Genomic DNA, 27,535 nt, shown 5'->3' on the forward strand with positions numbered 1-27,535 from the left:
CAGCATAGGAAAGAAGGTGTTGCTGACAAAGTTATAGAATAATTTAGCATTCAAATTAGAAAACCCTGTGACTTCATTCACAGTGCAAACTTCTTGTTGCATTTTACCGTAAGGGCAAAAAAATATTAATTTTAACATCATGGGTGGCAGTAGCCACCTCTCCGGACAAAGTCTAAACTCGACAACAATAGAAGCGGCCTGAAGAAGAAATGTGACATTTTTCTTAATTCTAATCCATTCAAAAGTATTGAAATTTCATTTTTAAAAAAAAAATTGGTTATGTTCAGTCAAAAAGAAAATTACTTGTTCATTGAATTCACTAAAAAAAATTCTAACATCATAGAGCCACCACAAATTGAATGAGAAGAAAAAGGATCGGAGGATCATCGCACAAATGATTCAGAACAGTTTTAAAGACATATATAATTTATTTCATCATTATAACAATATATTCAACTCTATGATTTTAAAATTTACTTGAACATAACACATCGTTTTTTATAATCAAAAAGGCAGCCCTTTGATACAAATAAAAAAAATCTGATGAAAAGTAGTTGAAAAAGTTGCTGCCTGTAAATACTTGCATTAATGAATGGACTAAGAGGTTACACAGAACGGTTTGTCCATTTAAGAAAATACATCGATTAAGGGAGAAGACAAGGAACTGAGAATTCTGTAAATTAATTTTCTTTTTTGATAGAATAGTGCTAAAATTTTAAAAAAATTATGATTCGACTGTTGTAGCACTCTTTGGTAGAAATTTACTCTTATAGACAGTAATCTTGAATTAAACTCACAAGGAAAAAACGAGTTTGCATTTGAGTCATAGGACCGGTGCGTAAATTTGCGTTAACAAACTTTTTAACATCCCTCATGCGCCAGTTTAGGGCTGGAACAAAGGCCGACTGCCAGGATATGTTGCGGCTGTAAACTGGCAGATGTGGGAAACAAAAAGTTAGGTAAAGCAAATTTACCTATACGCACCTCATGTCTCTGATGCAAACCGCTTTTTTCCATGTAACTGGAAAAGGGAAATTTTCTAAATTTATGACTACCTGGATCATCTAACACAATAGGAAAAATTGTTCATTATCCCCTGAAAGCCAGACATATTTAAGATACAGTGAAAAGATGAATAAAATCAAGACACTTAGGTTCAGTCTCACAAAAAATGTTCTCACTCTCTTTTCATGTAAGTATCACTTCTCATTAAAGGATACTTGACTAAGGAATGAAGGTCATTGCAATAAATATTCTAATCAATAATTCATAGCGGTACGATACACATGACTGAGAATAAGTCGGAAAATAACTTGTTTGCAACTTAAAACCTGGGGAAAAAACCTTACGTCACGATGATTGGAGGGATTAAAAGTGAACTGAGATGAAAGATGCTAGGTACCTTAGCACTCAATACAAGGCTATAATGTAAAATAAAACATCAATTACTATGAAACAAGTTAGACTGTTAGACAGCATTTCATGAAATCCAAAGATCAAAGTGACTGCTAAGGTTTATACATAATTGTAAGCAAATATAAGGAAAATATGATTTTCATCATGGATTTTTATTATTTTAAATTATTTTCTTTTTTTTCGGAAGTTTAAACATTTGAACTAAAATTTGAAATAAAACATTGTTCCATGCCCAAATTTCTAGAGCCGAACAACCCAATTAAAAGGTCTGAAAAAAACGTGGATTCATGGGTGGGTTTTTAAAAGAGCCAGTCAGTCAGAAGTTGCTATCAAGGTGACTCAATATTCTCATAATAGTAAACCTTGAAGACTTGAGACATTAAGATGAAAATTAACTCCATACGACCCAAAAAAAAAAACAATTAACTATTAATTTTCATCTGTTGTCAGCAAAACCGTGCCAGAAATTGAAATACATTCAAACGCTAATACATACTTAACTATAAATATATAAACGTTAAAAGGTCAACAAACAAACCACACTTAACAAAGACTGAGCATTTCAAATCAGGATGTGCTATTTTGTTGCAACTTTTTCAGTGTTTCTATCTACAAATATTGAAAGTCCAGGAACTACTAATTAATTTGCACCAGGTAGTAAAATCATTTGACAAAAAAATAAGAATGCACTTCTCTATTCAGTTAAAATTTTCCTAGCATGCTTTTTACATTAATACGGCACACTCTTTAGAGGAAACAACAACAACAAAAAAAAAAATAGAGGCAAATTTCTACGAGTGGATTTGATTCACTTTAAGGCTCGACATGACAGCACCGCCAACTGACGATGAAAGGCGAAGAAAGAAGTCGAGAACCAACGTCTACTTTCAGATGACTTGCGACCATTTACATCCAATCCTCGACCCACTTCCCAAGGTGGTGGGTCAAGAATTTTAGATGTGGTTATCATTGCTACAAACATGAAACCACGGGTTGGGTACACCGTCGCCCTGAGGGAATTTTGTTTGACTGAAACGGACGTTAGCAGTAAGTCAAAAACATGCACCCAATCCGCTCGCAGGAATTGGACTCATGCTACCAAAAATCTTTTTTTTTTAAAGTTTCTGATTGGATGGATTGAAAAAATTGCGTCAAAAAAGGCACATATCTTAAATTACGATAACACTGAAATCAATCAAGAATTCAGAGGCAAAGCGTGACGTTTTACAGGGTACTAAGGACGGAGAACTTTGCATTCACTACATACTACAGTATAAATAAAATAACAAATACAATAGATACACATAAAAAAGCCATAAAAACTTGGAAGGGATGGAGTTCTAATACTTGAGTTCTTGGAACTGTAGGAAGAGCACTTTTAAAAACATAAATAACAAATTTTTGGGAAGTTGTAAATACATCAGATTTAACTACGATCAACCTATCTACATTTTATGGTGCTTAATTTCCTCTTGCATTTGAATACTTTTTTCTCAACAAAAACCTACAGAACAAAGCATCTTGAAATATTTTGTGAGTTTTCTTTGATTTATAAAAAATTACTCTTAAAAAAATGAATTACACGAGAAAATTAGGCAATGTTTGGGTGTAGTTAGGCTGTTTCTGGATTGTGTCCCTCAATTAAACTTGAAATTCTAAATACTGATATTATCATATGTGAGAACAAATACGAGCAGACCCGGGCATGATAAAAATCAATATGGACACTTACACATGATGTATGGATTTTACTGTTTGGTTAATGTCTCCTTTTATAAACTTCCCTTACAATTGAAGGTCGCTTAGCGAAAGGAATCTTATGAAAATGGTAGTGTTATGAAACGACGTATAGTCTAATTATGAAACTTTGGTACATACATGTTTCTTTCAAACCTCCCTTTGCAAATCACTTTTAGTTAGTGACATCTAATTCTTTCCAGAATAGTGGGTGTAGAGAGAACCAAGGGGAATCTGGGAGAATTTTTTTTTGATGGAAATACTTCACAAAATTAATAAGAAACTGTCCTGGTCTTTGATTGGGAGAAAAAATAACAAAATTCACAGAGTAATGATTAATCAATAAATAAAAGCACAGGCTGTTTGATCCAGATTGCCTGCAAAAATCATACTCACAATAAAAATACAACTTTTTTTACTTGTACATGCAGTCTTAGAAGATAGTTTCCGCTGCTGAGAGATTAGGATAAAAAGCTACAACCATTTAACAATTGACATTGTCTATGATTTTGTCAATTCCAGAAAAATAATTAACTTTTACTATATAAAGGCCTAGTGCACACCTGGCTAATTTAAAGGGGGGAACAGGAGACACTCAGAGAGGAAAATTTGAGCTCCCCACACTTGACCTCTACGGAGCGGATACCTGAGAAGTTTCAAAATTCTAACAGAGCTAATTAAACTGGAGAGTGACAAATTCATACTCTATTGGATGTAGGGTGAGTGCATTGCATTGCAAGGTACATTGCAACATCAGTCTAAATATTTAGGCAATCTTTGTCAATTAAATATTTTCAAGTTGCAACAAAAATACTAATGCCAATTAACGAGAATGGAATGTTGAAGGTCAAATGGCAAAGGAATGATCAGTAAAACTAGGGTCAAGACTTCAGCGGAAAATAGTACAAGAAATACGCTCCCTAAAAAATAGACAAACAGATAACAAGTAATAACACTTCATAAGGTCTCAAAAGTCTAAAATTTAAAATATTATTATCATCAAAATAAAACTGCTTAACATAAATAAAGAGTATAAAATTACGCAAATGCAACCCAAATACGCAAATGTAAATTACTAGAGAATTTATCTATTGTTTCGAAGACAAATAAATTAAAAATAAAACGCAGATATAAATTAAACAACATTGCCCGTCTTTTTAAGATTTGCTATGCCACCGAAGGAACGGATTGAGTCCAGCAGGACGTCTTTGGGATTAATATCTCTTTTTGGAACATTAATCTCCCTCCGAGATGCCGGCTTCAATTTGGGCATCACAAAGGCTGGCGGTGGCGACGGGACACCAACAAATTTTTTACTAATATTTGAATCACGCTTTTCAAAATCTCTTTTTGCATCCGCAATTTTGTCAACTGCACCGCCAGAGCTCAGTCGCGAATCTCTTACAGCAGCTTTCCTTTCATCTAAGATAACGGACCTCAACTGATTCGACTTTTGACTATTTTTTAAGTGATTCTCACTGAAAGTCGAGTTTTCTTTTGAGAAAGAACGCTCATAAGGGTACACAGGCCTTGGTTGTTCTTTGATTTCGGAAAGACCAGTTCCGTTTACCCGTTCATTGGACGAGGAGTATCGATTGACATTTTTTGGCCTATCAAATCGGTTGTATGATGCTAAAGAGACTAAGTTGTAATCAGGTACTACAGAAGGCATTGAGAATCGGGAAACGTTCTTCTTTAATTCAACAGATTTGACTGTTGGTATTCGCGAAATCCTGTTTGTTTCTTCTACTTCTTCTTTACGTGAAGTTTCGTCGACCTCACAGATGGGCTCTTTATCTGATGAACCAGAGAAGAGATTTTTCCTCGAGTCTCCATAAGAGCGAAGTCTTGAAGGCGGAGGATCAACAAATTTTGGTGAGCTAAGCTTGGTTACTTTGGGTACAGGATAAGGCACTTTGAATGTGTTTGATTCTGATTCCCGAGTGATAGGCTCTTGTAAGTCTGACTCCCTAATTTGAGTGAAAAGAAAAAAAATAATTAGTTTGAGAATGACATTTCCTTCAGTACAACATTCTTTGCATCAGATAAAGTATGAAAATGAAGAACATTTTGGCTAGTCTGAATTTGAAATAATAAAGGTTCCATTGATTACTGTCAAGAAATAGTTGTATGTTATTTCAAACAAAACAAAAAACAGATTAATACTTAGGCTGCGCCACAATTTATTGCGCAGTTCCAGTTCTACATTAAGCAAAAGCTATGAATGATTATTCTTTGGCCAGCCTTTGTAGATTAATAAGAGCAAGTAAGGCTTCGGTGATAAATTGATCATACGACTAGGATGTGCATGAGACCATAGACGGTGCGTTAGTTCACGCCAGTATGCTAAATGGTTTTTCCCTACTGCCGGCTTATGTGGAGGGTGGGGAGGTTAAATAGTTGTTCGACCTATTTATTCAAAATTTTAAATCATAATTCATAAAATAGTTTATACATTTGCCAACTTATCTTCACTGCAAACAGGAAAAATCCCTCCATCCCAAGCAATTCATTAAAAATAAGGAACATCATTTGAAAGAGCACTTACGATTCTCGGTTTTCCGATAGGTTAGAGCAGGATCTATGAAGTTTTGGCAATATTGTTTTCATCACCTGAAAAATAAGAGGAAACTGCAAAATTACTAGTCGAATACAATTGAAAAACCACGAAAGTATGCTGATTGAATGAGGAGAGAAGTAGTAATTTTCGTTGGAATTACACAACATAAAACAAGATTTTGGTATTTCAGTTTCAGTGCAGAGTAAATTTCCAGATACTCAATTTCTAATGATGCTATTCAAATCTTGAGAGATTGATCTCCTTAATTCCTGATGCATGTAAATCCAGATGATTTTGATAAAACTCCAATGATTGCTTGCTGGAATTTCAGACCACTGCCAATTTCCTCAGCCAACTCTCTGTCCTCATGAAATTCGCAAATTCTACCTTAAGATCATCGAGCCTAAAAATAGAAATCATTCTGACAAATTCCCCTCTCGGGAATTAATAAACGATGATGCAGTCACAGCACCAGGAAAATATATGCACCTACCACTTGCCAAAGATGAATGTTATGAGAACAGGTCTTGTGATGTAATCTTTTACCTGTTTGATGGGGAGGGGGGGGGGGGTGTTGTTAGTTTCTAATTCTTAGAATTACATTTTTAACATAGATGATAGAGCGTTACCTGCAAAGACTGGAGCCCTGAGTCTGCTTCAATACCACTGGGATTTTTGAAAGGTGATCTATTTTTCCAGGCACCCCAGCTTGTTGAGCAATTTTCTGAAAAAATTGAAAATTAAAAATTGAGTCCAAAAAGAAAAAGTTTAAAAAACATAGTCAAGTGTACATTTAATTATGTATTCACAGTAGGGCTGTTCTATCGGTTGTCGGTAAGCTACCGAAACAGTTCCATTAAGAAAAAGTTACGATAAGAGCGCTCTTGCCGATAGCGATCAGAGTTTTCAAAGCTGGCGAAAATAAGCTGTTGCCATTTGTAGATCTATTTTACGCGCCGCTGCGCCAGGCAATCTGATAAACCGACACACGGGGCAACAATGCATTGAGTACGAGCTCTCAAAAATCCGATAAGGCCGGCTGTTGTCGATATCATCGCCACTGTTGGTACTGCCGCCAGTTTCAATAAGAGACGATATCGATAGCGTTCCGGCAAGAATTCGTTTGAACACCCCTAATTCACAGTAGTTTTTTGCTTATGATTATCATTTTATAGGATATTTTATTAATGAAAGCCTACTATCTATGTAAGAATGGAGTATTAATTGAGAGAAATTCTAGCTACATTGACTAACCTTCGTTCAAACTTATTTCGCTGCTGATCTTCCTGAGATTTGATGCCGAGCAATACTTCAAGATGTTTTCGTTAGACGCAGCCAAATTGCCATTGGACACAACTTTCGACTTGAGATTTTTGAAGGTTGGTAGATTCGACTTAAATGCCAAATCACTAGCTCCAATGGTGGATAACGAGACATGGGATGTCGAACGCTGGACCGGTTTTAACGGGCGTCCAAAAATTGCACTCTGATCATAGATTATCGACATGGATTTCTTGACGTTTGACTCTTTGTACGGGTCATTAAACGATGACGACTCCAACGAGTCAGAAAGAATGTGGATTGGTTTTTTTATGGTGTGGTATGCAGATATTTTGAAGTTGTCTAACACACTGTTGGAGCGTTTCAACTCGGGCTGCTTGAAGGGCTGGAATTTTTTCGCTTGGAAATTTTGATCGGTGATAGTGGCCTTCAACTCCTCAATCACAGGAGATTTACTGCCACTGTTCTTCCTTTGGGCAGTGCTTCCGGCAGTTCCTTTGGGATCAACTGCGCTGTTACCTCTTCCATTGATGGTAGGCGATGTTTTTTCAACCTTCCCAACATTGGTAGAAGCTATTGGGTTGACAGATAAATTATCTTTTGTGCTCGCCTTGGATTCTTCCACAACAAATCCTGACGGGGTGCCTGAATTTTCAGAACTGACATCTGACAAAGATTTAGGCATTGCCAAGCTAAAGGAGCAAGAACTTTCTCGCACAGAATCATCATCCACTCTACCACTTACACATAAAACTTCAGAGGTCTTCATCTGCTGTTTTTGTGTATTTGCTTCGTACTTTTGTGATCCTAGGTCTGAATTCTCGTCATGAGTCATATCATTGTGTGGTGTTCCATCTCCTGAGGAAGAAGATTCTAAATTATTCATATCAGGCTTTGTATCCTGATCGTCTATTGGACTGGAAAGTCTTTCCTTCAAGTGATCATTCTTAGGTGAGGGCCCGAGAGATGAGGGAGGAGTGTTTGTCGATGACTCGTGGCCGTGGGTTGCACTGTTAAAAATGCGATCGATTTCTTCATCATTCATTTTCATTTCTGACTGCGAGGAATCTGAAAGAGAGGTAAAAGGTTGCTCATTAATGCAGCCGAAAAAAATTAACATTAGGATCAAGAATAGGAAACAAAATTGTCATGCAAAAGTAGATGCTTCACACAAGACATCACGCATCATAGAAAATATGAGACATTTGACAGGACTTCATTAATTCTCATCAAAAGGAGAAAGATATATATTTGTTTGAATTCAAACTGATTTAATAAGATTGATTTAAAACCTGGGGAACAAACCCCAGAACACGGAAACTCTAAGAAATTTATTGTGACCTGTTATACATTCAAAGTACACCTTTAGAAACTGTCCCCCTCAAAAAGTGCGACAGAGCACATCCAAATTGATACAAAAGTAGCATTTATATATTGATTGCATCAAATTCAATTTAAACAAATACACAGCCTCTTTTAATGCTTTCGATGAAAATAATACATTTATTATATATTGAATACTCAATATTTAAAGTAACTAAATTAAATTAGATGAAAAGATCTAGTCAGAAGTTTTACCGGACTTTTACTTTAAACTAGCTCAGTGACCTATTATTTAGTTTGGGTAAAAATTAGACTGAGTTTGTTTCAATTTTCAATTCAAAATTAGACAGAGGATATCTTTCTTAACAACGTATTATATTGGGAATACTGCCGTCCAACGTAAAAACGCCCTAACTCCAAAATTTGAAAAAATTGAGTTAGATATGAAAATAGGGTAATTGGGGCATGGGAAATTTAATGGTGAAGTCAAATTTCTGATATCACCGTTAGTTTCCGAGATATGGAGCCCGCGCTTGCCGTACATCCACCGAACGTGGTACCTCGACACAGCAAGAACGCCGCAACCGCCGCAACCGCCGCGTACACAACAAGAACGCGGCTCATCCAGCGGCGCCGCATGGATGAGCCGCCTTTTTACTGTGCAGGTGGCGCTTGCGACGTTTTTGCTTGGGAGCGATCCGTGTTTTCCGCCAGTTAGCACGATTTTACCTAGCTGCGCTCGCCGTTTCTCCACCCGTCCCGTCCCCCGCTCTGTGTTTTCGGCAAATGTGTGTGCCCGCGTTACCCTTTTACGTATTTTTTCGTGTGATTCTCTGTGTTTTATTCACTCTTTTTACGATAACGTGTAGTGTAAAATTCACAATGCTGAAAAGAACTAAAAAAATCTTGTCAGCGGCCCTCCGAGAAAGGGACGAGAATTCGAATATCGCGAGTGAACAAGAAAATAAAAATGTATTTAAAAAAAGTGTGTTCAAAGTGAAATTATTAACTGATAAAGAAAATTGCTCTTTTGGTGATAAACCGTCAAAAAAACGCCCCAAAATCCGGTCACCGTTGAAAGCTTTACATTTTAAAAACAGTGAAGAAGTGCTTACTGAGAAAAATTCCTCTTCAACCACGACAGAGCCTGCCGTCTCACCTGTTCCTGTTCCCGTTGATCCGGCTCTGCTTCCTTTAACTCCGATTTCATCTACAACTACAGAAACGCGAGGAGGAAACGACTTTTTTCACGATAAATCCTGTTCCGAGGAAGGACTTTCTTCAACCTCACTAACCTCTGGTGTCTCACCTATCAATCCGGAAAGCTCATCGTTCAATCTGCCAAGTTCGGTGTCAAGTGTGATTAGTGTTACTGCCCCCCTGGATATTCCTGTGTCACCCACAGTCACGAATAATCCTACTACTTTGATTCCTTGTGAAACAGAAACTAATAATGAATGTGGTGATTCTCCTCCAGTAAATTTAGAAAAGACAGAAAGCTCATCGTTAAATCTGCCAAGTTCGGTGTCAAGTGTGATTAGTGTTACTGCCCCCCTGGATATTCCTGTGTCACCCACAATCACGAATAATCTACTACTTTGATTCCTTGTGAAACAGAAACTAATAATGAATGTGGTGATTCTCCTCCAGTAAATTTAGAAAAGACAGAAAGCTCATCGTTAAATCTGCCAAGTTCGGTGTCTAGTGTGATTAGTGTTACTGCCCCCCTGGATATTCCTGCGTCACCCACAGTCACGAATAATCTTACTACTTTGATTCCTTGTGAAACAGAAACTAATAATGGAAGTGGTAATTCTTCTCCAGTAAATTCAGAAAAGACGGGGAAGAAAAGAAAAGCCCGCATCGACCCGGCCGAGAAAATAATCGCGAAAAGAAAAGCTCTTTCAGAAAAGCATCCAGTCTTACCATTTATTTGTACGTGTAAGAGAAATTGCTTGTTAAATTTTAATGAAGAAAGAAGGTCAAAAATAAATATTCAGTTTTGGGAATTAAATTGGTGCGAAAGGAAAAATTTTATTTTGCATTTGTGCTCAAAATCGGAGGTAATCAGGAGGCGACAATTCTCGAATGAAATTAGAAAAAATTCATTTTCCTATTTTCTAATGACTGAAAGTGGCAAACTTCTCGAAGTATGTAAGGGTTTTTTTCTTACAACTTTAGGATTCAAGCCAACAAATGATCGATTTGTGCATGATACTCTTAAAGTACAAGACAAAAGCACCATTCTACCTGTTTTTAACGACGGGCGAGGCAAAGCTCCATCTGTTAAAAGGAGTCCTTGGGAGCTCGTCGATGAGCATATTGAATCATTTCATCCAGTGATTTCTCATTATCGACGGGAACATGCTCCAAATATGCGTTATCTACCAAGTGATATTTCGATATCAATAATGCATGCGGATTGGAAGCAGAAATATCCGAACACACCAATTTGTTATGAAACATACAGAAGGCAAGTTAAGAAGAAACGAATATCGTTTGCAAAGCTCGGGCTGGAGGAGTGTGAAAGCTGCGAAGAATTCAAGTTGCACGAGCATAAAGATGTGAATAATTTGCAAGAAAATTGTGACGTGTGTCGATCCTGGAAACAACACATAGACCTGGCAAACGCAGCCCGAAAATTATACCGGCAGCATGCGGACAACGACTTCAGCACAAATGGCACGGTATGTTTTTCAGCCGATCTCCAAAAGATCATAATGCTTCCTCGTGTCGATATGTTCAAAAAAGTGTTATTTTTACAACGGCTTATCGCCTACCATGAAACTTTTGCGCCAGTAGGAACTAAATGTAAAAAAATTCAACCTCACGCTTTCATTTGGAATGAAGCCATAACTGGTCGATTGAAAGAGGATATAATCAGCATTTTTTACAAATTTTTCTTGATGCAGAGAGATGCAACCAAAATCATAGTATGGCTAGATAACTGTGCCGGCCAAAATAAAAATTGGGCACTTTTGAGTTTCCTCGTCTTCATAATTAATTCAACCCAAATTTCAGCGACTGAGATTCATTTCATTTATTTTGAACCGGGCCATTCTTTCATGTCAGCGGATAGCTTTCATCATCAGGTGGAGTTGGCTCTGAAGCGTCAAGGCAAGACTTATGATTTTGGAGATTTTGCCAGCGCCGTTGCCGCAGCAAACAATGGGAAGAACTTGGTAATTCCAATGCAGCATCAGGAGTTTTTCAATTGGGTAGATTATGCATCGCAAGCTAAATTAAAGAACGCCGCTGTAAGAGTTTACTTAAAAGACATTGTGTACTTAAAAGCAGTCCGCGGTGATTTTCAGCTATATTACAAATCTTCTTATGATGGAGACTTTAAAACTTTAGATTTTTTAAAAAAAATTGCAGCAAAAACAGACGGTATGCCTGTCCCAAGCCATCTTTCAAGGCCGCGCGGCTTTCCCTCTGCTAAAAAGGAGAAAATTTTGTCAGAGTTGAAAGGAATAATTCCAGATAATAGGAAAAAATTTTGGTTGGATCTACCCGATGTTTCCGCTGAATAAAACAATCTTAATCTATTAAAATATTGTTTCCTGTGTAATGAGATGAGCTATTCTCCTTGTTTCCTACTGACTTTTAAGTACATGTTAAATCTTTGCTGAAACGATTTTTAATTTTTAAAAGTCGACTGATCGCATGTGTTATTTCTCTGCAAGAAAATTAAAAAAAAATTAAAAAAAAACGCAGAGTTAGATTTGAAACTTTCGAGACTTGAATTGATTTTTTTTTTTGCTCTTCTTTTTCAATAATTTTTCTCCGCGATTACATGCGTATTTTATCAAGACGCGTGAGAGGGAGGAAAATCTTTAGTTTTTAATGTAGATAAGTCATTATAGTTAAAGTTTAGATTTTTAAATACGATTATTTTTCATGTTTTGGCAATATTCGTTGTTCTTAATGTGCTACTTTGTACTCTCAAAGTCATTTCTTTTTAAATTTCACTATTTGATTGTCTGATTAAATTATTGATGCAGCAAGAGTGGGCTCCTTGCAAGTCAAGAATGTGATAATGTTGAGGTGCAATTTACATGACCCATATGAAAAGGAAATCGGATTATTAGTCTGTATTAATGATTTTCAAAGTTGCATAACGAAGGAAGAACTAAGATATGATCCGATAGGTAGGTTAGTAAACTAATAAGTGCGTACTTCAGGTATTCACCGTTTGAGTTTTATTGATTTTTAAATGACATGTCAAAGCAGTTGTTTATTATCATGAAAATTCAGCTTAATTCCTTAATATAAGCACCCACACCATTAAATGTAGATGATTATATTTCATATTTTGGAGGCATCATTTTTTACCTTTTTCTTAATCCATCCTAAGGATTCTTTGTATGCTCCATAATACAGAAAGCGTGCCTTTCTTTATATGCCTGATAAGGGCATTCATTCATTCAGCTATTTTTTCCTACAATTTCTTTTAGAATAACATGTGAAAACTCATAAGGTATCACAATTGCAATTTAGTTTTCAATTTTGTTTCCTCAAGAATCAAGATGCTTCCTTCCCCATTCTTAATAATCTTGTGGGTTTTTTTTTTTTTTTGTTCATTCTTCTTTATAATATTATTCGTTAATTTACCAAACTCTCTTGTCATTTCAGCAAAATTAAGTTGAATCTAATTAATTTTTTGTACATAGTTTAAGCGAGAGGTCAAATATTAAAGAGTCAAAGATTAATCACATCTTTTCTTCTTTTCTTTGGTTTGTCAATATCCATACAAAATTTCAAAATTTCTATAATCATATTTTTGCTCATATGCATTTAATCTAAACTGCACCTAGAAGAATTTCTTGTCGATGCAAGTAGAATGTTGATATGATAATGGTCATGTTCTAAATCCAAACGACTTGGGAAAATTTTGAACGGAACACACAGGAATATTTTGAACAGAACACACTTTAAATTTTTAACTTTTTCTTCTGTTCTTCGTATTGAAATTCTAATTGATCTTACAGAAAATATTGAATCGAAATGCTGATAACTCTCTTGAATTAACCATGAAAATAACATCCTACTTGGATCCCTTGGTGATATCTGTGATTCAATATACCCTTTACTGAACTATTTAGTATAAATGGTTTTGCGTAAAATATTAAAATAGAAAGAACAATTAAATAATAAATTCCTGATTAGAATGCCTCTTTGGTGGTTTAGTCCTTCTGTGGAATCATTATTGGGATGTTCAATGATTGCATCACTAAATTATATTACCTACATTTGATCAAATTCACGATTTGCTAAATCGACAATTGGACCGCGTTAAACAGAAAGAAACCAAGCCACATCAGCTATTGACAAATTTAATAGAGCGATTTAATCTTTTACAAGAGAACGGTTTTGCGGATTCCTTTGACATTTTTGAGAAATTGACTTCGTACTACGCAGAAAATTCATTCAAATTCGCAGAAAATCCGCACAACCGTTTTTCGGTAAAAAATTAAATTGCCCAATTCAATTTGGCAATAGCTAATGTGGCTTGGTTCTTTTCTGTTTAACGCGGGGCAATTGGACCACATTTTTTAAAGAGAGAACTTTTTATCGCTCATTTTAGAAGGAAACTATGTACCATTTGTTTACTTATGCATATATTTTTTTATGGATGCGCAGAAATAGTAGTTCTTCATTGGTAAATGTGGTCCAATTCGTTATTCCATCGGAGCGATCTTGAAAATCTAATCAGTCCCTTCAGTGAATTCAGATTATTTTAAAAGAAGGTCAGGAAATATTGGGCATTATTTTTATGAAGGGATGTGTACGAATTTCAACAAAATCTGGCAATCTTGGAAATGACTTAAGAAGGGGTATGAAGGAATTTGGCTGCTGAGAGGAAAGTGTAAGGGTTGGGGTATGAATTGAATGCATGTGAAAGTTAATCACGTGCTTAATGCTCCTGGATTTTGAGAATCACACAAAGACGACTGAAGCCAGATCGAGCGTCGGGTTTTTTCGTCGAAAAGGTAGCGCCCACGGCGCGGCAGATGCACTGCAAGAATGCCGCAAATCCGAGCGATGACCAAGCGGCACTTTCCCACTGTAAGAGCCACTGCGGCCGGCCTAGCCCTACAAACTAAAAACGCCGCTTATCCGAGGCATCCCTGTTCACGCAGCATTATTGAGAGCAATAGGCGCCTTTAGTACGATTTTTTAATAAAGTTAGACTCACAAGTGTGTCAAGAAGCGAAATGACATAAAAAAACTTCAAAAATTTCAAAAGGGATAAAAGGAGAGGATGAAAACTTTGAGAGTCATTTTCTCGGTTCGCGCGGCAGTGGAGTTACGGCGTTCTTGCGTTGCACGGCAGAATAATGATCAGTGTTTCAACTTAACCTGCAAAAAAAATTTGCTTGTCAACCGAGATGTTTAATATATTGACTCAGCACTCTTTTCTGTTGCGATTTTTCTTCTCGCTAAGTTCTATATTCTAAATTGACCTGGTTAGAAATCAGTCCATCATTTAAAAAACAAGGAAGTCCGCAGTTTGAATTTTTTTTGTTAGGAATATAACAATAAAAGCTGATAGTAGAGAGTTGTAATAAACCTTCAATTCGTCACCTTCCAGGTAAAGTATCACAAGCGCCATGCGACGTTTAAAAATTTCCGCCGCCATTATATTTTTTTACAGAGAAATTGTTCAACGAAGCTGTCCGAAAATTTTACTGAATTTTCTTTGTGCTGCCAATAAAATTTAGTGAAATTTTCGAACAGATTCAACCAACAATTTCTCAGTCAAAAAATAAAATGGCGGCGGAAATTTTTAAACGTCGCATGGCGCTTGTGATACTTTGCCTGGAAGGTGACGAATTAGTGCCCATAGACCTCTTAGTTTTTTCCCTCTTGATTCTTGGCCAATAGTCAGTTTTTACTATTCCACGTAAAATTAAGTTTTACACAGAAGGCCCTTTTTCGAACATACAAATTCACAATTACAAATTCCGGAGCATTCATGTGTTTTCTCGGATATTCGCTGCCAATATATCCTCTCCTCTTATGAAAAGAGTAAATAAATTTGAATGTCTTCAACAGAGTATCTCAAATTTTTAGGTTTTTTTGTTTCGCCCATGATACATTTTTTGGTGTCTTCTGTGGTTTTTTTTTTTTATTTACTGTGACTAAAAGTAGAAAAAAGTACCTGACAAATTAGACGCTTTGCTGAAACAGTCTCTTTCTTCTTTTTCTTCCTCAAAAGAACTTCCGGCAACGTTTCCCATGGAAGAAGATCCCTCTGCAACCTGTGGCACGCACTCAACCTCTGGAAGCTTGGTATTGGCAGGTAACGTTGCAGCTTTCGCCTCGTGGACGTCTACAACATTAAGGCAATTCTGCGATGCAGAACGCTCACCGAGAGGTGTGCTTGGTTCCGAATCGCTCGGAATTGACGATGCACAAAGCGAGGAAATTGACTCAGTTTCTGGACGACTGCAAGATGATGAAGTTTCTTCGTTGATTGTTGATTTCAGGAGGAATTTAGGTGGAGGGGATGGAGCTTTTTTCTTGCGTCCTGCAGGAGAAAAGATAAATAAATTTATCAATTACGAGTTTTGATCTCTAAAACATAAAGTTTATGAGCCATTAATTTAAAAACATCCAAGCGAGAGAATATAGGTAAAAATTTTGAATAAAAACGTTTTTCAAAATAAGCTCAATATGAAAAAGACACACTTGTGCAAAAATTGTGATTCATCTGACATCGCAAGTCTACCTTAGTAAAGCCAAAGCTAGCAAAATAAAATTTCAGAACCAAAAAGATATTTTTCATTTTGATTCTTTTTTTTATATTTGAAAAGTCTAAATTTGAAGAATTGCTTGCAATTTGATTTTTTTGCTGTGCTATAATACCTGACTAACAAATACTTCGGAGCCCTTATATTGCCAGTTGTAAAAAAATTCTCTAAATGACATGACTATAAAACAAGAAGATTAATCCAACATGAATATGTTAGAAAAGCGTGCCGAATAACTGAAATGTTGGACACATACCTACTATTTTCATGTCATTGCTATTTGTTTCAATTGGTACTTTTTGCCAAATTTGGGAGCGAATATTGATTCATGAACGTTGAATGTAAATTAATTTTAGAGATTCCGTCCAATTATCTTGATTTTAAGCTGATATACAGCATTTGCGCACAACCGCAATTTGCGGCGAAGTGCCATGCATCAGCTTAGAATCGAGATAGTTGGACGGGATTTTAGTGCGTTTTCATCATAATTTCGTGCTGGAACTAAATTTTCATTGATTCGATGGCTGAATCGGTTGCTTAAAAAGCAGGCCATTTTTGGAGGGTTCTATGAGAAAGTCCTTCAATTATCGGCTCTCAGGAAATCATCACATGGCTAAAATTAGTAGTATAGGTGCTCGAGTGCATAAAATAATCGTATTTAAGATACTCAGGCATTAAACTATTGAGTTAATTTCTTTTCAATAATATAATGGGATTTACTACCTGTGATTTAGCTATTATAACCCCAAAATACTTTTAAATCGCCTTTTTTCTCCAGGATCTAGACAGAATTTTTATTTTAGCTTAAATGACTCAAGAGACACTGTAGTTCAAGAATCTACGGAGTTTTCAATTGAGGCAGATAAAACAATTTAAACTCCATTCAGACACACCATGTATTCTATGGCGTACGGCTGCTATTCAACTCTTGCCTTCAGGTCAAAATTCTTGGAAAGAAGCCCCATGCAAAAGACCAATTTTTTGTAATTTTGCCCCAATTTTTGCTCCGTTACATGGTTGAATTGCTTGTAAAATTTTGAAGTGAATGATATTAATAATGATTAACATTTCTTATTTTTTCCTTTCTTTCATTTTTTGCGTTGAGAGATCGCATTGAGCTAATCTCTTTAGATTTCGAAAGGTATGCCGATTTTGTAACACAAAAAACAGTCAGTACTTTTAATTTTAGACACCCTTCTATTGAACAGTGCTAAATTACAACAATTATAGGATGAATCAATTTGCCACAAAATCAGATGTATTTTAGAGGAAAATCTCAAACAGAGTCCCCTGTGAATATCAAAAAATTATCTTAAACAACGAAACTTACTTGCGGCGGAGGGAAGACAAGTTGTAGACACGGAATGGGAAATAATACTAGGAGCTTTGTTTAAATTACTGCCCACAGCAGTTAAATTTGATAAAGACCGTGACAGATTGGGCATAGTCTGATACTGGGACACCTCTGGACAACCGTTCAATTTGTTCTGACATGACAATGACTCAGAAAAACAATAATCAATATCAGGACTTTCGCCCAGCACAGATGTTTCGTGGTACCCAGAACTGTCAGAGCTATTTCTTGAATGTGATATTACAGTGGCATCCGAGTCCCCAGAGACATCAACTTGCGCCGGTGCTACCTGCAAGAGAAAGAAAATTAATGTTTTTAGATTTAGAGGTGATCTACATTGACATAAAAGTGGCTAAGTCCTGAAAATAACGTCTACCTACCTACATTGAAGCTGAAATTCCAGCATCCATGAGAAACTGCCAAATTCAAACTAAAACAACTTTTTTTTTTGTTGACAAATTTCCAGGACCCACAAACAACAATTGAACATACTGATGGGCAAATATATTTTTGAGCCACAGATCATGCACATGATTTTTGATTGAAATAAGCAAGAATCGGGAAAAAATGGAAAAAGTCCATTTTGTAATACTGAAACACAAGGAGCTTCTCTAAAAGCCCCTTTAGTGGGTCTGTAGCACGCAAAGATACATCCAAATAAATACACTCGTAACAGGTAAAATTGTACGAAAATTACGTTGAGCAAATAAAAAAAGTCTGAAATTCATTCCTCAGTGCACAATCTGCATAGTTTATAACACACTTTCTAAGTTTCCTGCGTTTACCGGCAGTTTTTCTCAGTCACCTCTGAACAGATTTGCACAGGCAGAGAAGTCAGAAAAACTAATTTGAGTGAACGAACAATTTTACTAACTTTTTAAGTTGTATCATACGTTTTCAATCGTTTTCAAGCATTTGCTACCTTTTTCTTTCTTTATTTTGCAAAAACAAAAGCTTAGAATCAATTGGAATCTTACGCAATGAGAGTTTATAACAGTTCGCAAGATTACACTCTCATCCACTGTTATCACCACTGTTACTAGTGACCCACGGGCATAAAATTAGACCTAAAAGGACCTTCAAACTCCAATCATGAAATTGAATCCATTCCTTGAACAAAAAGGTTCTTTCTTCAATCGCAGAATGTAGATGTCTTACTTTGTTACAAGCGTCCAGGAGACATTCAGACCTTACCTTTTGATTTGAGGTCTGAGGTGGCTTTGGAGCAGGCCTCCTTTTCTTTGGAGGTCGTGTTGGGATGACCACTGGGGTGGGTTGCAATGATTTCTCACTTCTATTGGTTTCACTGATGTTTTGCGCAGAAGAATTTAGCTGAAAAGAAAGATGAAACACACTTAGAAGAGACCGGAGTATTAAATACACTTACAGCCATGATAGAATTGAGATGATTTGTTATATGAGGTTCCTACAAAACTTTTAGTAATGTAATTAATATGTATAAAAGTTAATGTTTTCCACCTGCTCACACACTCACAAACTAAAACGACCATTCAAAACACAAGTTCTGGCATGAGTTAATTTAATCTACCATGATAAGATTCATACGAAAATTTTAAAACCCAAGCGGTTAGATTTTCATAAGGAAATAGGAATTTGAAGAACTGTAGAGACATCTACTTTGCCCGAAGTTACGAGAGAAAGTGTCTTTCAAGATAAGGGATGCGTCCTTTTGTCAGTTCCACTTATTACATAAGAAATTCACACTCAATGCCCTTCAAAAGGAATAAAAAAAGTTACCGAACCAAAGTCAGTCTTATGAGCAATATTCATTTGACATTACATTTATCGATTTGACTACAGACACGTTCTTTGGCTTGTCAAAAAAGTGACATGCTTATGTCTTTATGTCTATTAACTATCAACAAATTGATTATTTAGTTATGTCGTTTGATGTAGGTAACCATATTTGGACTTGGAACTTTCCGCAGTTTATCAACATTTTTATTTCTATTTTTGAAAAATTTTGAATGAGATATAGTCGGTTCATTGATTACGAGAGCAATTCGACCAAAGTAAATGATTCTGTGCTAAAACTTACCGATTGTGTTCTATTATAATTTATTTGGCGATCTGGACTTTTGAGCTGAGCAACATTAATACTTGACATAGAAACTGAGCGACTGGGGTTTGAAACCAAAGCTACTTGCGTTAACTTGTAATCTACTAGACAGAGATTTGTGTCCAATACTTCTCCTAGGTTGTCTGAAAAATTTTAAGTATTTCCTGTTATATTTACCATGCCTGACAAAGATTAAGAGTGCAAAGGTTAGGAGTGCGAAATCCCAGGGTTTATTTTCTTTAACACAAAAGAATGTTTATCCATTTTTAACATTTACCCTGTTTCATGAAATTTCCCTACTTTTCCATGAAAAAGTCAGTATGTTTTGCCAATAGAAAACATTTTCCACTCACATAATAATGGTTTATACAAGATTTGGACTTAGGCTAATTTGTTCCTTAGGAAGTGTGCTACTAATTGAATCGACGTATGCGAAAACGTTCATTGTCCAATACAGGGTTTCATGGTTGCAGTTGGTTTTTTTTGTCTCACGACACTGACGAACAGGATCGATCTCTTTTGTAAACGTTTAATTACACTTACGGGATTATTAATAAAATTGTTCTACATTCATAACATCTTAAACCATCTTGTGTCGTTAGGTTACGACGAAATTGTCCACTCAAATTCTGAAACACTGTCTTGGACATCGGACGTTTTCGCATACGTCGATTCAATTATAATGTATAAATGTTTTTGTTCTGCATTAACAATTGAAAAAAAAGACAGTTAGAGGCCTAGAAATAAAACTGAGACATCACTACAGCAAGGAGCTTGTGTGGGTTGGTCAAAGTCAGACCAGAGGCAAGATGTCTTTCAAGAGGAAAAATGTGTCTCTTAATTTAAGTTCATGGGAAAAAATCTTCACACTCACGTTGAGAGAGAGAGGGAGGGAGAGAGAAAGAGTCCTTGACAAAACAACAAAACAAGGCAAAACAAGTGTACCGTTGTTTGTCTTTAAAAAAAAGATACACAAATGGAAATTTTGAAATGCCACAATCGAGTCATATGATCTCAGGACTTAGTCATCATTAAGTTGCTTACTTTTCTTAGTAAAATGGTAAAATGAAAAAGGAATTTCCCCAACATGATTTGCAGTTATGTTTCTGAAATGACAATTGAGTCCAAAAGATTATTTAAAGAAACATAGTACGGATCTATAAACTATTCACTTACTTGGGTGTCTAATTGAGTATTTGCTGGGGTCTAAATTTTTTTCCAAGCAAACATGGGTGAGGATGTCTGCTAATTTTATTTTTGGACTTATTCGTGTGACATATAATTGATTTCTGGGTAAAAACACCTGAAAAGAGACAAAAAATATAATGTAAAAACACAATCAGCTTCTTAAAATCAAAATTCAGATTTAAATACAAAAGCTGGCTTTTATAGAGTTTTTGTTTCGCCTCCTTTAGGAATGAAAAACATGAGTATCAGAACTTCCACTTCTCAGAGATTACAAAAAACCATTTTAGAATGTCTAGGAGTATTATATCAACTAATTTTTGATACCTACATATGATCTAAGTTTAAGACACAATTCCCTTGACTTCAACAGTTACTTAAAAAAGAAAAAAAACCATTGTTTACTTATGTATAACCACCTCAGGAATCAGACACCATAAATAGCTAATTATGAGGAATAATAGGACTTGGAATATATTTCCTGAGGAAAGCGATTGTCAACTGCCATTTAAAGGGGCGTATCAACATTGTGATGAAATCAAGTCTCCTTGAACATATTATTTTTTTTTAAAAAAAAATCGTCGTACCGTACAGTTGAAAACTTGGGTGGAATTTCCTATTCATATAAACAAATAATATTGCAGACATTGTCAAAAAATTCGGAAAATGTATCATCCGATAAATGGTGTAAAATGAAATGATCGCAGAAGCTTTAAAAACTGTTACATGCATAAGCTCCTACATGCAGTAGGCACCAAAATTACAGTTCAGGAAAAAAGAAACTAAAAGCCTTAGTTCCACAGTAGCCATGTTGATTATACATCATATTCATGTTATACACACTAAGTAACTTACTTGAAGACGGAAGGTTTGTTCAAATGGGGCATTGACAAGTTTCAATTTCTGAGCATTTGCTGAACTAATCTGATTTTTAGGCACAATATTGAGAGTGCATTTACCAAGTTCACCTGAAAAAATTAAAATTAAGGAGATTTAAAGTCATATAAGTATTCTCATTCATTTGAATGCATGTAATTTGTTTTTTTTCTTTTTTAAATGTAGGGAAAACGATTTTTACTGATCAAAGTAAAAAACGAAATAGAAACCAAAGGAAAAAGACAAAGAATAAAAAAATAAAAATTTTCTCGAGGAAAGAGGAAATTCAGTCACTCAAAGAGTTATGTAAGGGGTATTACATAAGAATTCCTGAATAAATAAAAGGATAAAATGGCATTGAATACCTCAGAAAAATCCATTATACACTGATCATTTTTGGAAAAATTCTTGTAGATAATAACACAAGAGATAGCGCCCCCCCCTCCCCCTTCACCTCATTAAATTTTTCATTGAAGGTAAAATAAAGAATAAATATGATTCTCCACAAAGGCGGTCATTAAGACTACTAAGTAAATCTTGCAGTTAGATTCAAGCAATAGACCCCAAAAAATCTTTAAACAAGGTTCAAACAAAAGGTCTCAAAGTTTTTTTGAGGAACGATCAAACAATGAATCAATAAAAGTTGAAAGTTAAGTTCAACACTACAGTTCTCATGGCAGAGAGAGGAAAGTGAGAAGAAAAAGGCACTCTAAATAGGGTTGCGATTGTAGATGTGCTATTTAAATTACATAGAATTGACACACTAATGAACTAGAATAGCGATCACTTAAAATTCACTTAAGGATGAATTACTTCACGCTGCATTACGCTTTAATGGATTGCAAGCACAGAGGGCAGACTAAAAGAGGCTTTAGGCAGGATAAAACTGGGGAGAAGGGAAAAGCCTTGTTTACATGAAGCAGGAGAAATGCGATACGACTGGAATTCTCCACTTTAGGGGCTTCCTAAGCCATGCATAAGTCACTGGGTGGCGTTGAGAGAGGCTTAGTGCACACTTGCAAATGGGAGTTTATTTTGGAGGGCCCAGCCTTGAGGCGAGTCTTTAACCAATGCGTGCCCAGTATTGACTATTAAACATTGCTTTACACATCTTGAGGAACGAACCACCGAAGGGGGTCTTTATTTTTTTTCTTCTTTCTTCATACTTCAGTGCATCAATGAAAAATGGCTGAAATGAAAGCTTAACAAAGTAAACCTACATTTAAAATTACAGCTGGGGACAACACTTTTTTAGGTTTGCACTGTCGTCAAATTCATGCTTACAAATTGTGAAATATTGAAATCCTTGATGGTTGCTTTAGTGCCAAAACCTGACTTTTTTCTTGATAAGAAGTTGGCAAAAATGCTTCATAAGTTCTAATTTGCCATCGATGACAATTTTGTCACATTGAATAGTAATAGTGGGCCATTGGATAAAGAGAGGAGCCTATAAACTATGTTTTTTAAGCATTAAGCTAATATTACATTTATATTGTCATTTCAGTTTTCAGTGAAATTAATTGCTTTAAAAATATTGTTTGGAATATAGTAAATTAGTAAAACTGCATTGAAAATTCGATTTTTCTTAGTTTTACGTGACAATCTTATTCTAGAGCATGATATTTTGTCAATGGGTAAAGAATGTAGTGAGGTAGGGCCTGATTCAGATAACTCGTCCTTTCTTGCTGTATGCACAAAGTGCAGAATTCCATACTCCGCCCATTAAGAGAAAAATGATAAGTTATCTGAAACAAGCTACAGGTATAAGTTTAAATTAAGCTGTACCAACATGATAATCAATAATTTCAATATTCGAGCATTAAAAAAAAAAAAAAAAAAAAAAAAAAAAAAACTAGCAACAATATAACTAAAACAGCTGTTTTGTGCTGGAAATTTCCTATGAAATTTGCCTTGCACTTATCTTTCATTTAAGCCATATTTCTTTGACCTGCTCTGGTATCCAAAAAAGAGGCAATTTTTATGCAGTCTTTAAAGACATGCAACATCAGGTAAAACAATTTATTTTGAAAGATAAATGGGTAATAAATGTAAACGATCAATGCCTTACCAACAGGCGTGCTTGGTTTGTACGGAACAGTTCCATTCATGCCAGTAACATGGATGACATGACTTCCAGGAGAGATTTTGTGAGTTGTGGCAATCTGCACAAGTAGATCCATCATAGGCAAACTGCAAATAGATGAAGAATCAAAGTTTAACTGATGACTAATAAAAAAAAAAAACATGAATGTCGGTGAGGATATGAAATTCGTAGAATGCTTCAGTCAATTCATTTTACAAATTGAACATACAAAAAATTAGGAATGGTCAAAATAGGTTTTATTATTGTTTCAAACTATGCAAAAACATTTGATGAAAATTAAATTCCATAATTTCAGAATTTCTTTGTAAGACTGGGTAAATTACTAACATATTTTCTAGGCAAAGCCAAATGCATTTAAAAAGAGTACGGAAAGAAAAGTAGATTAACACTCTCTGACTTACTGAAATATAATTTTGATTTGCACTAAATTTAATGTTGTTAAAATCTCAAAGCACAGTGAGGTAATAACTGCTCTACATCATTCCTTCATTGTGAATGACAGCTAGTATTGATAGCATTTGACCTTGAAATCAGATACACACACACAGCATTGCATTTCCTAGGTTCTAGGAGGAAAACTAATCTTCAAGGCTCTCCACCCCAGACAAGTTCCTCAAAACAAACCAATACAAGTTTCCAATTGTCAAGTTGGTTCAAAGATTATTGAACCGGTAACCATGGGATTTTTGAAATGTGAAGCCACATAAAATAATATTTATTTGACCAATCGCTTATCCAGGTATTTCCAAGAGGGGTGGGGGGGGGTGTGGGGGGGGGAGGTTGCAATAGACTCGCCTTGCTTTGAAAATTTGATTTTCTTTAGAAAAATTACCGTCAAATTTGGAGCATTAAGTGTATGAAATGTTGAAAATTTTACCTTCCCTACTCCCACAATAACTAGTTGAAATTGATATTCCTGAATATTTCATCAATTTTTACATAAACATTGGCGAAATATCATAAGAAATTGGGTTTTTGTTTCAAGATTTATTCAATGCACAAACCTATTTATTCACAAACCTGACTTGGACAATCTTGAAACATTTGAATGGTTATGCTCTGAAATTTGGACATTAACTCAGAATCGGTGCAGTCTATTAACTCATCACTTAAAACAATGCTCCATTTTGAAGCTGCGTCATTGATAAAAAAAAAGCATAAAAACTGAATGGCTGTGATGGGATGATGAATACAACTTGAATGAGCATTGTCCCTGATTGCCAATTCTCAGACTATTTGTGAATTAAAGAACTGTAGAGAGGAGAGACCTGTCAAAATTCAACGTGAGTGATAAGTGGGTATGCTCTCCCCGGCATATTCTGCCATAACTCAGCTTTTGACTTTCGCCGCTAGAGCGGTGGCGCAAAATCTGAATTCAACAACTTAGCAGTCTCGGCCAAAAACAAATATGAGCAGGAGCTACAAGCCAAGTTATGGCCGAAAAGGTTGGAAAGAGCATACATACGTTTCTTTTACCTTGATAAAAATTCCTGACAATATTATAATTATTATCTTGAGTCAAGTGAAGTTTTCATCATACCTTATTTCTGAAAAATAGATCCACCCAATTGAAAAAATTTTCTTACCAGAAAGGCTTACTAACTGTTCCATTTAGGTTGCAAAATTCTACCTTCTGAAAATCTTTCTGGCGACTGAGTAACATGTCATCCTCAAAAGGATGCATCTCAACAAGATCTGTAGATTTATTTGGAGTCCTGTCTTAACATTACGACAAAAGTTTTAAAAATGCCTTGAAAAAACCCATTGTTACATCAGTTTGAAGGCAGCCCTTGAGAAAATCTAGGACTATAGTCCTTCCGTCCATAGGAAGTGGAAGAAATCGCAAATTTAATACTTAAGTATTCCATATTCGGATGTTAATCATGAAAATTACAATGTGTGCCTTCAAATTACTGACCTTTTCCTAAAAGTCATGAGGATATCACGTCCACATGGTAAGACAACATTTAAATTGACCAGTCCTTTCAGCGGATCTGCTGCAGTGTTTTTTATGCCAAGTCCTGGAGGAGACATAGCGATCAGTTAAAGGCTGGAACAGAAAATGTTCATTCATTAAAACAGAGACATATCAAAAAAATAAGAGCTAAAACAAGCAAGAGTTTTTTTTTTTTTGCCTCTTATGTTCAGCCATTTAATGTTTAAAAGCTGGTGTGTTCTGAAGTTAGATGTCCACAATGCATCTACGCGCATGATACTGAAGGGCTTTTTTTTTTATCCGAACCACAATGGACCCCAACGGAACGCATCACTTTTTTATCGCATTCCATGTGTTCCAGTGGAACGCTTGGACCACTCTTCCAAGGTTGAGGTTGGTTCAGGCTGGTTGAACCGGCCCGAACCGCTATCATCGCGTTCCACGGATAAAAAAAAAGCCCTTCCCAGATGTGGTGTTAAACCAAATGAGAACATAGACAGATCATGCTTTGTTGATTTCTAACCGCTATTAAGACCAGTAGAAATTCTCCATTATTCAACCCTGAAACGATTGCGGAACATAAGTAACAAGGTATGAACTTTTATTCCTTAATCATATGCCACGAGGAGACAGGGGAATGATCGAACAGGTTCTGCAAAGAGAGTTGACAGTTAATTTTGATAGATGCTGGTTCAAATTGATTCAAGTAATCAATTATACGAGAATCATGCAGAAAAACCTGGTATTCATGGCAGGAGAAAAAACAAGAGGACAAATACAAGCAGCTCAAAATTAAGAACATTCGTCTTGCTTCATGTCATCCTACCATCTCCCACCTTGGGTTTTTCTAACCGTTCAGAGCAGAGATGGACAAAAATTATTTGGTCAATCAACAAAGTCAATCAATTATCTTTATTAATCAAATAATGGACAATTGATCTGCCTCATCGGGTGGAGAATTCTGTGGGCCAAGCATTGAGTCAGCAGACCGAGCAGCTAATCAGTGTTGTTGCATCAATGTCACTAATAGCCGAATTATACTTTATCAACTCCGGTTTAAAGTCACATTAGGGAGGAAATGTTATCTATGTGAGTAAGTTGCATAATATCCTGCGGCCAAATCTGTAACGGTTTGATGAAATAATAAAAGCTTGCTGGCTGTAACAAATACTTAACTATGTTGAATGCAACCTCTTATCACTTCTCAAGAAATTAATGTCATTCCAGTCATTAATATCTAACAAAAGTACTAATGCAACTTTCCAGCATTAGTCGCGAGAAGAAAATTCCCATCAGGAAGTTTGGGGTGACGTTCAAAAGCATACGACTAGCCCACTTACAGCACTTGGCCAAGTAGGAGTTATTAACCTCAGCAAAGGACAATTGGCTGCATTTCTTTCACAGCAAATTCAGCATTCTTTGGTTATCAGCTACTCACTGACCTCAGATGAGGACGATCGTGATCAGAGATGATAGGAACCGAAAAAAATGGGAGGATAGACATACAACCGATGGAATAAAAGCTACTCACTTGACACGGTTCTGGATGATTAAAAAGACGGAATTTTAATTAGTGTTCGATGCATACGTAAGTTAGTTTCACTGTACACTACAAGAACTTCGCGTAATTAGCTGGAAGAAACATCACACAAGACACAACACTGGTATGAATGACACTAATACAATCTAGGAAATCTGTAGGCTTATCTTGAAGATAAAATTGGTACAAACACATTCTTGAGAGTACATTTTCGAGCTACGTTAGGCTCGAATCCCGACCTGTCGGGCGATCCACTTGAAACTTCCACTATTGCGAAGACGGAAACAGGTATAAACGATCATGTAAAAAAGCTGCAACGGATGAAAAAAAGTTACAGGTGTCTAGAGAGAGATAGAAAGAGGAGCAAACTGCATGCTGAGCTGGCA

The 27,535-nt window shown here is 35.9% G+C and overlaps 1 protein-coding gene across 2 annotated transcripts; it reads right to left on the bottom strand.

The window, feature by feature from the left end:
- Positions 1 to 408: 408 nt before the first annotated feature.
- On the bottom strand, positions 409 to 27,535 carry LOC109037564 (uncharacterized). 2 transcript variants are annotated; one of them, XM_019052300.2, is made up of 13 exons: positions 27,141 to 27,535; positions 25,592 to 25,723; positions 23,638 to 23,759; positions 21,549 to 21,661; positions 20,685 to 20,811; positions 19,488 to 19,651; positions 18,623 to 18,760; positions 17,405 to 17,717; positions 15,483 to 15,851; positions 6,968 to 8,062; positions 6,343 to 6,437; positions 5,702 to 5,766; positions 409 to 5,123 (listed from the first exon to the last, which is right to left on the bottom strand). In XM_019052300.2, the coding sequence occupies exons 2-13, from the start codon at positions 25,705 to 25,707 to the stop codon at positions 4,289 to 4,291; spliced, it is 3,552 nt and encodes a 1,183-aa protein (XP_018907845.2). In that variant the 5' UTR covers positions 25,708 to 25,723; positions 27,141 to 27,535; the 3' UTR covers positions 409 to 4,288. The 2 variants fall into 2 exon arrangements, with proteins under 2 accessions (XP_018907845.2, XP_018907846.2); XM_019052301.2 differs by lacking the exon at positions 27,141 to 27,535 and adding an exon at positions 26,950 to 27,103.

Source organism: Bemisia tabaci, chromosome 4 (assembly GCF_918797505.1).
Source record: "Bemisia tabaci chromosome 4, PGI_BMITA_v3".
NCBI lineage: Eukaryota > Metazoa > Arthropoda > Insecta > Hemiptera > Aleyrodidae > Bemisia > Bemisia tabaci.

What these genes read in the sequence shown, in the direction of transcription:
- LOC109037564 (XM_019052300.2), bottom strand. Translation starts at nt 25,707, where the DNA reads ATGTCTCCTCCAGGACTTGGCATAAAAAACACTGCAGCAGATCCGCTG. An exon ending in CAAACCAAGCACGCCTGTTG is followed by an intron (nt 21,662 to 23,637) that starts GTAAGGCATTGA and finishes TAATTTTTTCAG; the next exon opens with GTGAACTTGGTAAATGCACT. An exon ending in TTGTCTTCCCTCCGCCGCAA is followed by an intron (nt 15,852 to 17,404) that starts GTAAGTTTCGTT and finishes TTTCTCCTGCAG; the next exon opens with GACGCAAGAAAAAAGCTCCA.